This window comes from Phalangium opilio, unplaced genomic scaffold (genome assembly GCF_054372755.1).
Source record: "Phalangium opilio isolate 3A_F unplaced genomic scaffold, DU_Popi_V2 ptg001662l_1, whole genome shotgun sequence".
NCBI classification, from domain to species: domain Eukaryota; kingdom Metazoa; phylum Arthropoda; class Arachnida; order Opiliones; family Phalangiidae; genus Phalangium; species Phalangium opilio.
This window is the reverse complement of record NW_028324260.1, coordinates 861,706-877,146: the sequence shown is the minus strand read 5'-3', so window position 1 is coordinate 877,146 and position 15,441 is coordinate 861,706. Positions and strand designations below refer to the sequence as shown.

Genomic DNA, 15,441 nt, shown 5'->3' with positions numbered 1-15,441 from the left:
CCTCCGACCAATCGCTTACCGCCCAGCCTTTTTATCAACAATTCAGCCCGATTCATTGCAGCCTAGTGAATATCTCATTCATGATGGCATATGCGCTTCACGAGATCCCTTCAAATAGACATATTCGACTATTCCACAAAAGAAACAACTTCAGAGGAGATGGCTTCTATGCTAGGAAGGTTCGCTACGCGATTGAGCTTCGCTAAACGGAGCCTGGGGTTGTCCATAGCCTCGCGCGTTTAGCGCAAATGTGAGGCCATTGAAAGATATTTATTTTAGAAGCAGAAATAGGGAGCAGAGTAATCTGGGCGCGCGTCAAAGTCCCGGACCCCTTCCTCGGGACGGTGGGATATGAAAGAAGAGGCGGCTCATAACCACAGAGGAAAAAAGGAATTACGTATTTTTCGCCGTCCCAGTCAGTAACGTCATAAAAACCTAGTTTAAATGAGCCAATCTGAAATTTTAAATTTTTTATTACGTGTTGGAAAGAGGGGCTCTATACTGGGCTATGAGTCGGACTGAATTAAACGCTAATCGTTCTCTACTCCTACCTCTAAAATTTAATCTATATCTGTTGAGGCTTAATAATAAAGCCGACCGCAACCAAAGCATGGGCAAAGGCATATTTCACAACTGACGTTCAAATGGAAAAGCCTAAAAATTAAATGAAAAAAAAGAATGCCGGAAAGAATGATCACAACTGAAAATAACGGGTCTCGTACATAATCCCCCTGGACATAATCCCCCCGGACAAAATCCCCCTATTTTGGATTTGCCAAGACTTTTCCCCCCGATTTTAGACGTGTTTGTACAAAATCCCCCCAGAGAAAACGTCCAGGACAAAATCCCCCAAAAGGAAAACTGTTCAACAAAATCCTACCGAAAGGATCATTTTATTGAAAATCCCCCAGATAATAGGCATTTAGAAGTAAAGGAAAACGGAAGCCCAAATCCAAAGCTTATCTTTAGTAATAATGCAAAAGTATAATTCACAAGAGTGAAAAGTATTGCAAACAATGTTCCTAAACCAAAAGAAGTAAACTACTGATTTTGTTTTAACTATTAAATTCCAATATTTTGGAAAAGGCGGAAATTTATGGTTAGTCAGCGATATTTCGGAAAAGGCGGAAATTTATGGTTAGTCAGCCATATTTAGGAAAAGGCAGAAATTTATGGTTAGTCAGCGATATTTTGGAAAAGGCGGAAATTTATGGTTAGTCAGCGATATTTTGGAAAAGGCGGAAATTTATGGTTAGCCAGCGATATTTCGGAAAACGCGGAAATTTATGGTTAGTAAGCGGTATTTCGGAAAAGGCGGAAATTTATGGTTAGTCAGTGATATTTTGGAAAACGCGGAAATTTTAGGTTAGTCAGCGATATTTCGGAAAAGGCGGAAATTTATGGTTAGTCAGCGATATTTTGGAAAAGGCGGAAATTTATGGTTAGTCGGCAATTCGTACTATTTTCTCCATCATTGGTTCCGCTTTTCCTCGTAGGGGGAATACTACTATTTTTACTACTATCCTACTAAAAAAATTTCCACTGTGGAAAACGACCTCTAAAATAGGAATGACCCCTGAAGGGTTCGTCTCCAAGCTGGGGATTTCGTTCCGTAACCGGGGATTTTGTCTCCAATTTGGGGGGATTTTGTTTCCAGTTTGGGTGGATTTTGTCTCCAGTTTGGGGGGATTTTGTCTTATGCCCATTTGGACGGGGGGGAATTTTTGGAGGGATTATGTCCAGGGGGATTATGGGAGTCACCCGAAAATAACACCTAACAGCTAAAACGAACCCGAACGGTAAACACTTGAAGTTGGTCTCTCTGCGCTGCTGCTCTGCTACTCCTTTCGTTTATTTTTTATGGCAAAATTACTAGCTTTGGGAGGTATTGTGATATTAGGCCATTTTGTGTTTTAAGACTTTTATTGTGTAGGAAAGAAAACGACCCTGTTTAACGAAACTTTGGATAATTTTTAATATTTAGTTTAAAGTTGAAATTTATTTATAATATTTGGACGAAAATTGTTAAATAACAAGACTTTCTCTGCGTTTCAAATTGTAGAATGTTCGTGTGCTTTATTGAACTATTTTTTTCAAAAAAGACAGTCATTTTCAGTTTCAATTGTTGCTTGATACTTTATTGGACATCCCCTAGCCGTTAAAGGAAGGATGAAGAGGAAAATAAAGTGATTTTTTGATAGATTTTTCTTATTATAAGACCATTATATGCACAGTGAAACATTCAGGAAATAAGTCTCCGAATAATTTTAAAATTCAAATTAGGTTCAGATTTTAAAGATAATTTGAAATAAGCACCACTGACTAATAGCTTAACGCCCTGCCTTCCTGTTAACAAAATTTCCGTCGCACGCTCTATATCTCGAGCCACGATAGTCACATCGCTAGCAACTTTTATTAAATCTCGCGATAAATTTCATTCGGCATGGAGCGTGCAAAGAGAATTTGGTCAATAGGAAGGCAGTGCGTTACGCGATGGGTCGGAGGTCATTATTTGAAATTATCCATAAAATCTGCACCTAATTGGAATTTCAAAATCATTCGGAGATATTTCCTGTATGTTTCACTATGCAGAATGGTCTTATAATTAGAAGAATCGATAAAAAATTATTTGATTTTTATTTCACACTCCCATTAAACACATTCTCAATCGTATTCTAAAAGACAGACATAAACTCTAATGAAATTAGGAGGTAAAGCATTGTAATATTAAAAATAGAGATCCGCTCTGTTCGCTGGTATTTTTTTTCTCCTTATGAGTAACCAGCCCGCGTCGTGACCGATATTAATTTTAATAACCTGATAATTATTCTTGACTAAATTAAAACATTGTTTTAGTGTATGGTTTCAGGCTCAAAAAAACAATTGGCCAGTCCATGCGTTGCAAGATTTCTGGCGAACGAAGAAAGTGACGCATTGGACTGGGCCGCTCTTTTGACCGACTTGAACCCAATTTATGTCTGTCATTTAATAAAAGATTAAAAAATGTGTTTAAGGGCTAAGTGAGGTTAAGTAAAATATTAGCAACAATTGAAACTGAAAGTGACAGCCTTGTTTGTAATAATTAGTTCAATAAAGCAAATGAACAATCTTTAATTTAAATCTCGAAGGAAGTCTTGTAATTTGAAACTCTATTGTTTTTTGAAAATTTTCCTCCAAATTTTATTAATATTTTTCAACTTTTAACTAATTATTAATAAAGATAATAAAAGTTTTCCAAGAATTCTTCAAAAAAGGCCGGTCTTATTTCCTTCATAATAAAAGTCTTAAAACACAAAATTCCCTAATACCCCAATCACTCCCTAACTGCATTTATCACGCCCTCGGTAATATATTTATATAAATGATCGAGCAAGTAACTGCATTGATGTTTTTTTTTGGTTTTTGTTTCACTACGCCTCGATGCCCAAAAATAGTGTTTTTGCCATAGAAAATAAACAAAAGGAGTACCATAGCAGCGCCCAGAGATCTACTTCAAGTTTTTACCGTTCGAGCTCGTTTTAGCTGTTAGATGTTTTTCATTTAATTTTTAGGCTTTTCCATCGGTAGCGTTGAACGGCAGTTGTGAAATATGCCTTTGCCCATGCTTTGGTTGCGGTCGGCTTTATTATTAAGCCTCACTAGGGATAGATTTAATATTAGAAGTAGGAATGTAGAACGGTTAGTTTTAGATTCAGTCCGACTCATAGCCAAGTAACGAGACCCTACCTCCAACACGTAATGAAAAGTTTAAATTTTCTGATGGGCTCATTTAAAGAACGTTTTGATAACGTTGCTGACGGGGACGGCGAAAAATACGTAATTCCTTTTTATCTCTGTCGCTAGGACCCGCCTCATCTTTCACACCCCTCCGTCCCGTGGAAGGAGGTCCGGGCTTTAACATGCACCCAGATTACTCTGTTCTCTATTCTTCTTATAAAATTAAATCTATCCCTGGCCTAACATTTGCGATAAACGCGGGAGACTATAGGCAACCCCAGGCTCCGTTTAGCGAAGCTCAATCGCGTAGCGAACGTTCCTTGCATAGAAGCCATCTCCTCTGAAGTTGTTTCTCATATGGAATAGTCGAATATGTCTATTTGAAGGAATCTCGTGGAGCTCATATGCTTTCATGAATGAGATTTTCACTAGGCTGCAATGAGTCGGGCTGAAGACCTAGAAGTAATTAATATGAGTTCTAAATATTATGATATCATGTCCCAAATATCAATATTTTCCAACCGCATCTCCTCTTCAAAAGACGCGAGTTTTCTCGTAAACGGAGAGGGGAGTGGAAATTAAAGTGATTTTTTTTCGATTCTTCTACTAATTATAAGATCAGTCTGCATTATTAAAAATATAGGAAATACCTCCCAATGATTTTAATATTCAAATTAGGCTAGGATTTTAAGAATAATTTTAAATAAGGACCTCCGACCAATCGCGTAACGCCGTGCATTTTTGTTAATAAAATTCTTGTGGCACGCTCCATGTCTCGCGCCACAACTGTCACATCAACAAGGAACGTGCCACGAGCAAATTGTTAATAAAAGGATAGGGCGCTACGCGATTGGTCGGAGATCCTTATTTTAAATTGCCCATTGTAGCATGGCTGCCAGATTCCTGGAGTTTCTACTCCTTGGATCTGGCAGGGTGTTATGCCTCCATGCTACATACTCCTCCTCCCTTTTCATACTGCGATATTTACAACTAGAATCTAGTTACTGTTGACTTCGGCTGGAGAGCAGTTCTCTCCTTTTTTGATTAATATCTCCAAAGACGGAGTTTTTGTATAACGTAGTGCGTTGCGGGATCTTTATCCCTTAAAATCGTTAATAAAAATATAGAAGAGTTCTTCTACATTTGGATAATTAAAGTAAGTTGTCTTTATTCATTTTATGGCCCTCGGGAGTTTCTACCTATTTAGTTTTATTCTACGGATGGTTACATAATTGGCGCCCGAACAGGGACTCGAATAGATAAGACTAGGCCTTAAGCCTCGGTCAGTCCCGCAGCAAAATTGTTTATCATTGCCGGTATATCCGCCCCCCACGTGGTGTTAAGCCTTGGCTTCCACGAAGGTAAACGATTAACCATAATTAAATTAAATGTAAATTAATCATGACAAATTTTAATAATTAAATGAAATTAAAATTATCTTTATAATTGATGTATTGAATTTAGATAACTTACTTGTATATTTGTATAAACTTTACTTAACTTGACTGTTGTAAACTTAATTCAATTATTAACTTGATTATTAAATAAATACAATAATGACCTACTCGGACAATAAAACATGGAGGTCGCCTCGAACATCTGAGGATGAGGAGGATGATTCAACATTAAATAAAAGGGAAAACCAGTCCAAGAAAGATCTGTTTACTTCTACGGAAGACGATGGCGACACACTAGCACCGCCAGAAACAGATGATCCATTGGATAATTTTAACCGGATTCTTCGTCTTGAAGAAGAAAAGGAGGAAGCAGATACTGATACTAGAAAGAGAGCGGCCGCCTCTTCAGTATTTGGATTTTCTCCCTATCAACTATTCCTGCCCCTAAGGGAAGTTCAACTCCCTCAAATTTCCCTCCTCGAACTGGGATTGATTCCCTTGTTCCTCCCAAATCAGCGTCTAAAAGAGATAAGCCTAAAGTTAGTTTTTCATCCACATTACCTAATCCAAGAGTTAGAACTATCGGAAACCAATTATCTCCGTCTCGAAAAATTCCACAATTTGGACCAGATACTACTGATGAGGAATTAAGATTCTTTATATTACCCTTACTCCAAACCTTGGCTGATAATTCAACCACACAGGCTAATGCCATAGCCCAGAATGTAGCAATAAATAAAGCTATAGCTACTAGTTTGGATAAGTTAGTTAGGGATCTACCCTCATTAATAAATAGAAGTACAATTCCTCAGACGGGAAAAGTCCCTATTGAACCGCCGGAAAGGTTAGCCTTTATGGTATCGTCTAGCGATAATGCCTCTGAGTTTTTAGCTGCTTTTGAGGAGTATGCTAAATTTCACAAGCTATCAAATGAAGACAGGTTAGCTGCATTGCCTCTCCTTTTACGAGGGCATGCCTTGTATTGGTACAGGGATTTAGTCCGTCAATATGACGATATGTGTAGTTTAAACCCTGCCCATCCTCATTTAGCTTGAGAGACATTTAAAAGACATTTTAAAGTACAGTTTAGAGACTCCGAAGCTGACTCTAAGCTTAAGATAGAGATTAACCATAGAAGTCAGAAAGATAAGGAGTCAGTAGAGGATTTCTTCGGGGAAGTTATGAAGTTGAATCTAGGGATGACCCATCCCCTTTCCGAAAAGGAGTTAGTTCCGATAATTAAGAGCAATTTGAAAGATGAACTTAGAACTCCCCTCCTTTTCTTGCAATTTACCACTATGGAACAGTTAAGAAATTCCTGTAAAACAATAGAAAAGGATATTGAAGTTAGGAAAAGGAATGCTGAGAAAAGGGAAAAGAGGAAATCACCCCCTAAACCTAAGGTTAAAGCTGAGTCTTCTTGCCCAGCTAATAAGGGCTCTGCCCATAGTCAGTGTTCCCCCGGGCATTGTCAAAGCCCTTGTCCTACTTCTCCTAAATGGGAATATCCCTTGAAACCCTTAGACTCTAGATCGCAAGTTAGAGCTCAAAACACTTCAAATAGAGGTCAGCGATCTTATAATAGATATTATAACCAGAGATCTAAGTCCCCTGGTCGTCAATTGGCCTTGTCTTACCCATCTACTCGTTCTATCACTTGTTATAGTTGTCAAGAACCAGGTCATCTTGCACCCGACTGTCCAAACAAAAAGATTATCAAGTCGGGGGAAGCCCAGACGGAAGAGGTCCCTCGTGGTCCCTCTCCCGGTGCCCAATAAATTCCCCTACCAAGAAGCGTGTCGCGTTCCCCCTGAGGATTGAATCCGTCAGGAAGGGGTCAGTTTATAAAAGGGTTACCATTCCCGTTACTTTTGAACACGCGACCGTTCACGCTAAGTTAGGTAGTGGGGCCGATGCCTCTTTTGTTAGTCTAGATCAATGGCAAAAAATTTGTAAAAATTGGATTGTGTAGTTTGGGGCGACGGCCGTTATACTTTTACAAAAGGTTCTCACGAACTAGAGTTTACTCTTAAGTCAAATGAAAGTGAGAAACAATTCAAATTTAAATTCTACATAGTTCTTTCCCTAAATAGTGACTTTATATTGGGACAAGATGCATAGCCATTTGACATTTTTCTACGACTTTATTTAGAGATTCATCGAAACAAACAACAAGATGATTGGCATTATTTACTTTGTTAGTTAACAACTGCTTATGGAAGTAGGGAGCTAATCCATAAGTGATCAAGTAAGCGCATTTTTGCGGACCCATTGCGTAGCTTTTAGCTATGTTACTGTCTGGAAACATCTTTGCAAAACATTGGTTGTCATTTTTAGTTGAGTTGAACGTTTCTCTATTCATTACAAGCCTCAAAGCCCAAATTATCTCAGCTCTCGTGACATCCGGTTTAAAAACTGTGGCGTGTTTTTCAATGAAAATTGGTAATTGCTACCAGCACTTGCTTGACTAGAAGAGACAGTACTTTTATCAATTGCACACTGAGAACTGCGTTTATCAGTAGCTTGACTAGAATGTTTTCTAATTTCATTATCAGTTGCTTGAATGGTAGAAGTGGAGGGGCATACAGTTGTATCTCCTATTGATGTCGTTGAGTCCATGCATTTTTTACTTTCAAGTTTTAGATGAAATACACTTGAAACACTTAATTGAGACTCCGAAGCTTGTAGTTTTTTCAGATGTGTTGGACCTTTGGCATGACTTTTTACAGCTTGACATCCCATATTACTGAGAGAAATGGTCTTGCAATACAATTTGCATTGCGCTACAAAAGGATCCTTGCTATCCGGCCTGATCCACCTACACCAGTCTGGATGCAGCTCTGGGTTTGTCCAATCCGAGTTAAAAGCAGTTTTATATCTAGTTGAAGAGCTTCTAGCCATTATTATCTGACAATAAAATTAAATAAATAAATCTGTTTCGATATTGAAATTGTATTCAAAGTTATAGTTAATCATACATACTTATTAAGCTCAAAAGCTTCCTATAGTATTTGTGTGCTTGAGCTGCTATTTTGTTGTCTTGCTCCCAAAAAAGGCGGGAATAATACTGTCGTCTGCATTTACTTTTTTTTAATTCATTCACCAAAACGAGTCTCATTGGCCTTAGCACCACCAGGCACGCTGCATTTCTATACAAACCTCTCCCTTCGTAACTTCGTTCCTAAATAACGCGCATGCTCTTTGCTAGGTTATAATAGACGAATGATGCCTTAGCGGGACCAACACACACCGAAGAAATATATTTCTCTACACCGAGACAAGTAACATCTATTTTCCCGTGCACCGAATTAGATTATGGGTCCCCCTGAAGTGCATTTGTTTCAATTTATTTAATTTCCCTGATTTCCCTGATTTTTCCAGTTATTTTTCATTTTCCCTGATATTTCCCTGATTTTTTTCCTCTATGCCAATTTCCCTGATATTTCCCGGTTTTCCATGTTCGTATGAACCCTGTGAAATGAAATTGTTGTTGAATTTGGAATAAAGCTGTAAGTTATCTTTAATTAATTTTATGGCCCTTGGGAAGATATTCCCTTTCTTTTAAATATTCTATTGAGGGTTACAATATCTAAGGCCTGTACTACATACTTGTTCTGGTGTTCCTGACATCAAGCTATTTGACAACCCAGCCAAAACAAGGTTTGTTTCCCTAAAAGCGGGAGAAATCCTTTTCCCGTAATTCCTCCTTTGAAGGAACTGGCTCCATTCCACGTGTTAAGGAAATCCTCAATGGATGACCTTTCTTCAGCTGTACTTTTTGTTTCAAAGTACCCTACAAAGCATAACACAGCGTCACTTCCATTGCCGCATATAAAAACGACAGTTTTTACCTTGAAATTCTTCCGCTCCTCAAAAATGGAGAGCATAGCTCTTGGATGTATAAATATTTTTTTTCTCGTAAATGGGCACGATATACCACGCCTTTGGTACGTTTGCTATAGGCACGCGTATCCCTGTAAACCAGAATACTTGGTTTAGTTTAGAATGAAACTAGCGCTTGCAAGAGTATAGAACGTTGTGTTATTTTGCCACGAACATATTAATAATAAAGATATTTACTTTGGTTTCCCATCTTTGGTATATGCCCTCTGCCTGTCACAGTGATGGTTGTGGTTGATGACCCTAATTTGGTAGCCCCAGTACCTGTGCCACATATTAGTGTGTAGCTCATGAATTTCAAAAAAAACACTTACCCGAAAGCGATTCTTTTTGGTGCATACATTAACACTAAACTGTGGAAGCTCTCGAGAAAGCCTGTGTGCCTGTTAAAATAATTTGTGGACTACTGAATGATGGTAATGTAGAGGTTCTGACACATACCTAAAGTTTGTGAAGTATCCCATGTTTTTAGAAGGTACTTCAAACTTAACTTAGTCTGATGAACGTGGGAGAGTTGGCTTCCAGCCACGGATGCTTCTCCCTCTGTTCCTCGGTTAAGGGCTCGTGATCGCAGTGGTTGAACTTTCCAATTTCCATATGCCACTCATGCTCGTTCAGCACGTCGAGTTAAGTCAACCACAAATTTTGCGTTTTTTTTATAATGCATTATGTTTCTCGATCTTTTAAAATTGTTAAATTATCTTCATGGAGAACACCTGGCCCTCGCAATTCTTTGAGCACCACCAAAAGAGGAGCCCAATGGCCCAAAGCCCGGTGCTCTTTGCTTTTAAGTGCAATCTATTGGAAGTTCTAATAACATTCTAACTGCCAATAAAAATTCTGAAAAATATTGCACACATAATTTAATCTCATGAGAATAATTTTTCCCTCGTTCCAAGTATCCCAAGAGTTTTTAACTCCAGGGAAACATGACTCCTCTTTTCCTGAAAAAAGATGAAATTTTTGTAAAGGAAAAATTGTCACAACAGTGGTTAGTCTAGAAGACTAGAACTATCTTAGCTCTCCTGCAATGCCCGAATGTGCGTCTGTAACAACCTCCACCACTGTGACATTCAGTTGTGAGCCAAGGGTCAACACGTCTTGGGCAGCAGCTCTGTATGCTAAAAGTTCCGTGTTAGGACTTTTGCTCTCCGCATGTCTCACATCTGTGGCCATAACGGAGACAATTCTTTTTGTTTCCGTGTCCGCCAAAGTGTAAGAGCAAAACATTGCAGAGTGCCCGGGGCTGTCCATTCTTCCATCTCCAGCTACAATGACTTTTCGTCCAGATAAGGACTGAAAAGTTTCCTTTTGGGTTTTAGCCCAGAAACGGTCAACAGCTGGTTTAAGGAAGTGTAGTTGATAGCTGAACAAAATAAAGTAACATAAATTAATATAAATATTCCAAGCTATGTTACTGAACATTTTAGAGGTGGACAAATAACTCTCATATTCCCAGTACACTACCTTCGAATTACACGCAGTCACTTTAGAACTTCATAGTAATAAAGAACGCGTGTAGTCATTTTAGTATAATGAAAGGCAAATGCATTGCAATGAGTGAGTAGCCCTCGATTTTAATGAATGCTCCTGTTTATACCTTCTATGGGGGTACATAAAAGGGGCGGGGTAGGTAAAGCCTACAATGAGTCCGTCCCTACCAATTAGCCTTCACTTGGTATTGAAAACTTGACATTTTAATATAAAGTACCACCATTAAATGTAGAAGCTCCCGTTTGCAATCCTTTATTCAGCTGGTAAATAATCATAAATCATAAAATATCATAAAGGGGACTTTTAGCGATGAATTCCCGTGTCACACTTTCATTATACTGGGGCTTGTCAATAATGACCCCACTTCTTTGGCATGTTTGGTTTGAGGAGATCTAGTCCGAATTTAGTGAAGATTTGCCGAGATAAGACGTTAACAATGTGAGATGGAGGAATTTCCTATCGCATTGAGATCGGGCGCTTTGGACGCGTTCAAAAACAATAATAAATGCTTTATTGGATCATTACCTGTTGTTAATGTCGGTCGATATGCTCTCGCGCTAGTGGCCGCCTATCATGCCCTTGCAAGGCCAACGGTGTGGAATGCACCGAGCGCTAAAATTGTGGGGTGATGGGGAAGAAGGTACTTGTTTGCCAAAATCAGGCAAGACCAAGTACCTCGAGTGCCCCACCACCGGAAATTCTCGGTCGGGAAAACTTGGTGATGGAAGAGGAAAGGGCCAGCGAGGAGTCGTATTCCCAAAATGTAGAGCCACCTGAGGCAGTCTCCGAAGAAGAACGTTCTGTGGTGAAGGTAAGCTTCGTTTATTTTCTTCTTGGTAAGGGCATACCCTAAACTGGCCCTCACATTACGTATAGGCTAATTTGTGTATTTCATTAATGATCTTGATTATCATTTCAATAGCCTACTTCCGCGGAAACAAGGCCGAGGAAACGGGGTAAATAAACCAAATATCTAGATCTGTCGATGTATGGTAACTAAATGGTCTTTATAATCGAATTGTTAATTAACCTGATGAAATTTTCCTAGAATATTATCGACACTCTAGATACACCAACGAAAGACCGGAGGAAATTTTCCTAGAATATTATCGACACTCTAGATACACCAACGAAAGACCGGAGGAAATTTTCCTAGAATATTATCGACACTCTAGATACACCAACGAAAGACCAGTTGCTTCTTCTGTTGGCCCGTATGGTTCCAGAAACGGAATCCATTTTAGGCGAAAGTAAAACATTTTCCCTAAATGCAACTAATTTATACCTAGTCAACCCATCTCTGTTTTACCTTTATTTATTAATTTTTTTCACGTGTATTTGAAGTTTAAAATTATCATTTGTTGTGCAGTTTTACGTGGAAATGAAGGAGAACCACCCCCACGTCTCCCACACCCCCAGGTAAGCCACAATGGTGTGTTTGTGGGGTCTGCCAGCCCATATCGTATAATCCGTAAATATAAAACGTTCTTTATGAATTTTAATGAAGCGTTGATTGTCACATGGTATTACAAATTATTAATTAATTAATAACACTTTGATAAATTCTTTCTTTTGCAAAAATATACCGTATTATTATTATATTAATTATTAATATTTTAACGTAACGAAAAAAACGACTTATTTTCAAAAAATTTATATATTTTTTTGGCAACGAGAATAAACTTATCACAACAACGTTTTCAATCGCGTGATTCTTAAAGTTTTATTATTTAATATCTCCCTGGTAATTTCAAAAATATTTCTTTTCCCACTTTTTAATGGTTTCTTTCTAACATTAACAAATAATAAAAATTTTGTTAAATGGTTTATAATAATACTGTTTATAGTAAACGTCTTTTTGAAATAATACTTTAAGGACTTATAATATTTTTTTCTATACTAAATTTAGAGTAATTGAATATAATTAAAAAATTAATAGTGAATTTTTTAATAATAGTCACTTGACTTGGTTATTATTTTTTAAAGGAACTAATCCAAATTTTTTAAACAAAAACGTTCGCTACAGTAACCTGGTGAGGAGATTAAGTCATTTGCAAGTTTTAAACCCCCTTATCGGAGTAGGTGTTCCCAATGTCGCTTCTATTATTTCTCGATTCTGAGAGGTAAGTAGCTACGGGGACGTGTCGTCAATATTGGTATAATCTTAATCGTACGACCCGAACTGACCTCTTCCAATATGGTCGCCTAAACCCGAGGTTAAGGTTTAGGAGGGTTTGACGTCGCGAGGAAGTTCGTTCGTGGTAGAAGAAGACTATACGCGACTATTAGTACTTACCATTACAGTTTTGCCCCGCTACGTCTCCAATATATCCTGTTAGAACTGACTACTTCTGCTTTTGCCTCGTTTCGAACACGAAGTGCAAAGATATAATATCAGGCAAAGCAGTTGTGAATATTAGCCCCTCATTATTTCCATTTAAAACCGACTTAAGAATTTTTTAACCTTCTTTTCCCCTCAGTTTCCTTGTATAATTGCTTCGGAATGGACCATTTTTATTGGTGTTCAAATAGGTGTTACAGTTCTTTTTTGTAATTTCTTCACAGGATTCATCGCTGGAATCCATATCATCATCCAGATTTTCAATGGGTTCTTCGTCAGTAGTATAGGGCTACACTTCGTACCTCCGTAGGTGTAGAATGTAGGTGTAGAGTGTAGGTGTAGAATGTCAAGGTCACAGTGTCAATGCCCTCTCGCCACGCCCCCTTGGGAAACTCGCGCCACCTGGCGCGCCCCCAACTCGCGCGCGCCCCCTCGCGGGAAAACTTGCGCGCCCCCTCGCGGGAAAACTCGCGGGCCCCCGCGCGCCCCCTGGCGGGAAAACATTGCGCGGGTATCTGGCAGTCCTGTCTACAACTGTATCTGTGACGTCATTGGCGGGAAAATCTACAACTGTATTTGTGACGTCATTGATAAGAGACGAGAATTTATTAAACGTACATGGCCAAGGGTTAATGATAGGCTGAAAGTTGCGCAATCCATTGTAATATTTAGTTTGACTCAAAATTTTAACCTTTTTTCAAGGAGTTTATTTTGATTATGGTATTGTTTTTAATGGTAATTAAAAGTCAGTCTCTTCTACAACTGTGACGTCATAGATAAGAGACGATAAAAACTTTAAACGTACATTGCCAAGGCTTAAATCTTCTACAATTGTAGTTGTGACGTCATTGATAAGAGACGAATGGAATCTTTGAACGTGCATTGCCAAGGGTTAAATCTTCTACAATTGTAGCTGTGACGTCATTGATAAGAGATGATACGGGTGTAGAGTTACGCTTACAAATGGAACAAAGATTTGTCAGCCCAAACGGAATCAAATACCAGTACTTAGTTTCAAAATACAATCACAGAAAAGTAAGCGTGTGTAAATACTCTCCTTTCAAATCTGGCGTATTCAAAGCAATTCACGTCTAATTTTCTATTAGAATGGTACTAAAGCCAAGGTGGAGGCCGAGGCTACCCCGTTTACAGGTCAACACCAAATGCCAGGACTCGTCCTAACGTGTCTAAACCTAACCTACCTCCAAGTTATAACGAAGTTATCACTGATTCAAAATAAATCACCGATAGGTTAGTAGTGGTTTGAAAGCAATTACCTATACTAAACCGGACTATTTTGGTAAAGATGTCGTACTTGCAATGGTTTAATAGTAGCAAAATTTCTTCCAACATATAAATGTTTAAGGGATTTGTTTTTCCAGCTAAATCGGCATCGAAATCTGAAAGGACTCGACTTTAATTTGAGCTGTTAGATTGTCATACCTTTTGAAATAACTAGTTTTTCAGGCATTTTCCTCCTGTCGTATGTTTATATTTATTACCAACGTTCCAATCAAGGTACTAGAACCTATTTTGTTATTCCCTATTGAAATTGAATTCATAGTTTTTTATTTAAAAATGGATAGAGCACACATTCCACTATTTAGATATTCAGGGTGTAGAAAGTAAATTATTTTTAATTGATTTTAACATAAAGAACAAACTATTTAGCTGTGCCAAGTGATTGAAAATAGAGTCTTCAAGTTTAAAGCAATTAACAACGAGATTGAAGTTATTAATCATATGAGCATTCAGTTAGGAACTGCGCTCAAAACTATATTTCCTCGAATGTCTTTAGAGTATATATCAAAAGACCTGGTTTGTGGAGGTTTTTCAACGGTATACGCTTGTACGCGCGATTATCGTGAAGAAGTTGCGTGGGATGTTGACACCATCTACTTGTCACACGATAGCAAAGAACTGTCACTGACACAAAACATTAAAGGAAAAAAATACAAGACTATGAAAAACAAATTCTTAATGACAATCTCTTCTCAATTGTAAAGAAAAACAGAAAATAAATGTTTTATTGCACCTTAGTGTATTTTATTGTGGTGGGTTACGGTTAAGGTTTGAAGTGCGACTAGGATGATTATTAGAGTTAGGAGTTGTGGATGTAGAGGCCGCTTCAGATGGTAAGGGCAACCCCTGACTTCTATGTTGTGATCTTAGCCATTGACGTTGTTGCTCGTTCAAACGCCAAAGGAAGTGTATTTGTGAATCTGGGTCCTGTTGCACCTGCGCACCTTCACGCAACATCGGTCTGACCCGTGCAATAGGTAAATTTCTCCATGACGGGTGATTTTTGTATAATTTCTCATTTTCGGTTCTTATTATCTTATTACTTAATTTTTCTAAAATTGCCTAAAAAATATTTAATTATTAAATTCTAAGACCCAATTGGCAATCATAATATCTTTATTTCGTGCAATTTAGGAAACTATCGAAAATTGGTTTTAAAAGTTTTTCAGTTTCTTTAATCCGATGTTTAAACCTCATGTTATTATATAGTTCCATGTTATATCGATCTTCCAATGATATTACATGTACAGTTATTATATGTGAAAAACTAACCAACAACTTTTTATTTTT

The 15,441-nt window shown here is 38.0% G+C and overlaps 1 protein-coding gene across 1 annotated transcript; it reads left to right on the top strand.

Moving 5' to 3' along the window:
* Positions 1–13,848: 13,848 nt before the first annotated feature.
* Positions 13,849–15,115, top strand: LOC149583070 (F-actin-uncapping protein LRRC16A-like). The gene is made up of 3 exons (XM_089864107.1): positions 13,849–14,100; positions 14,232–14,367; positions 14,521–15,115. Exons 2-3 carry the CDS (start codon positions 14,335–14,337, stop codon positions 14,851–14,853), a joined length of 366 nt encoding a protein of 121 aa, XP_089720233.1. The 5' UTR covers positions 13,849–14,100; positions 14,232–14,334; the 3' UTR covers positions 14,854–15,115.
* The last annotated feature ends 326 nt before the right edge of the window (positions 15,116–15,441 follow it).

What these genes read in the sequence shown, in the direction of transcription:
- LOC149583070 (XM_089864107.1), top strand. Translation starts at nt 14,335, where the DNA reads ATGTTTATATTTATTACCAACGTTCCAATCAAG. An exon ending in TTACCAACGTTCCAATCAAG is followed by an intron (nt 14,368 to 14,520) that starts GTACTAGAACCT and finishes CAAACTATTTAG; the next exon opens with CTGTGCCAAGTGATTGAAAA.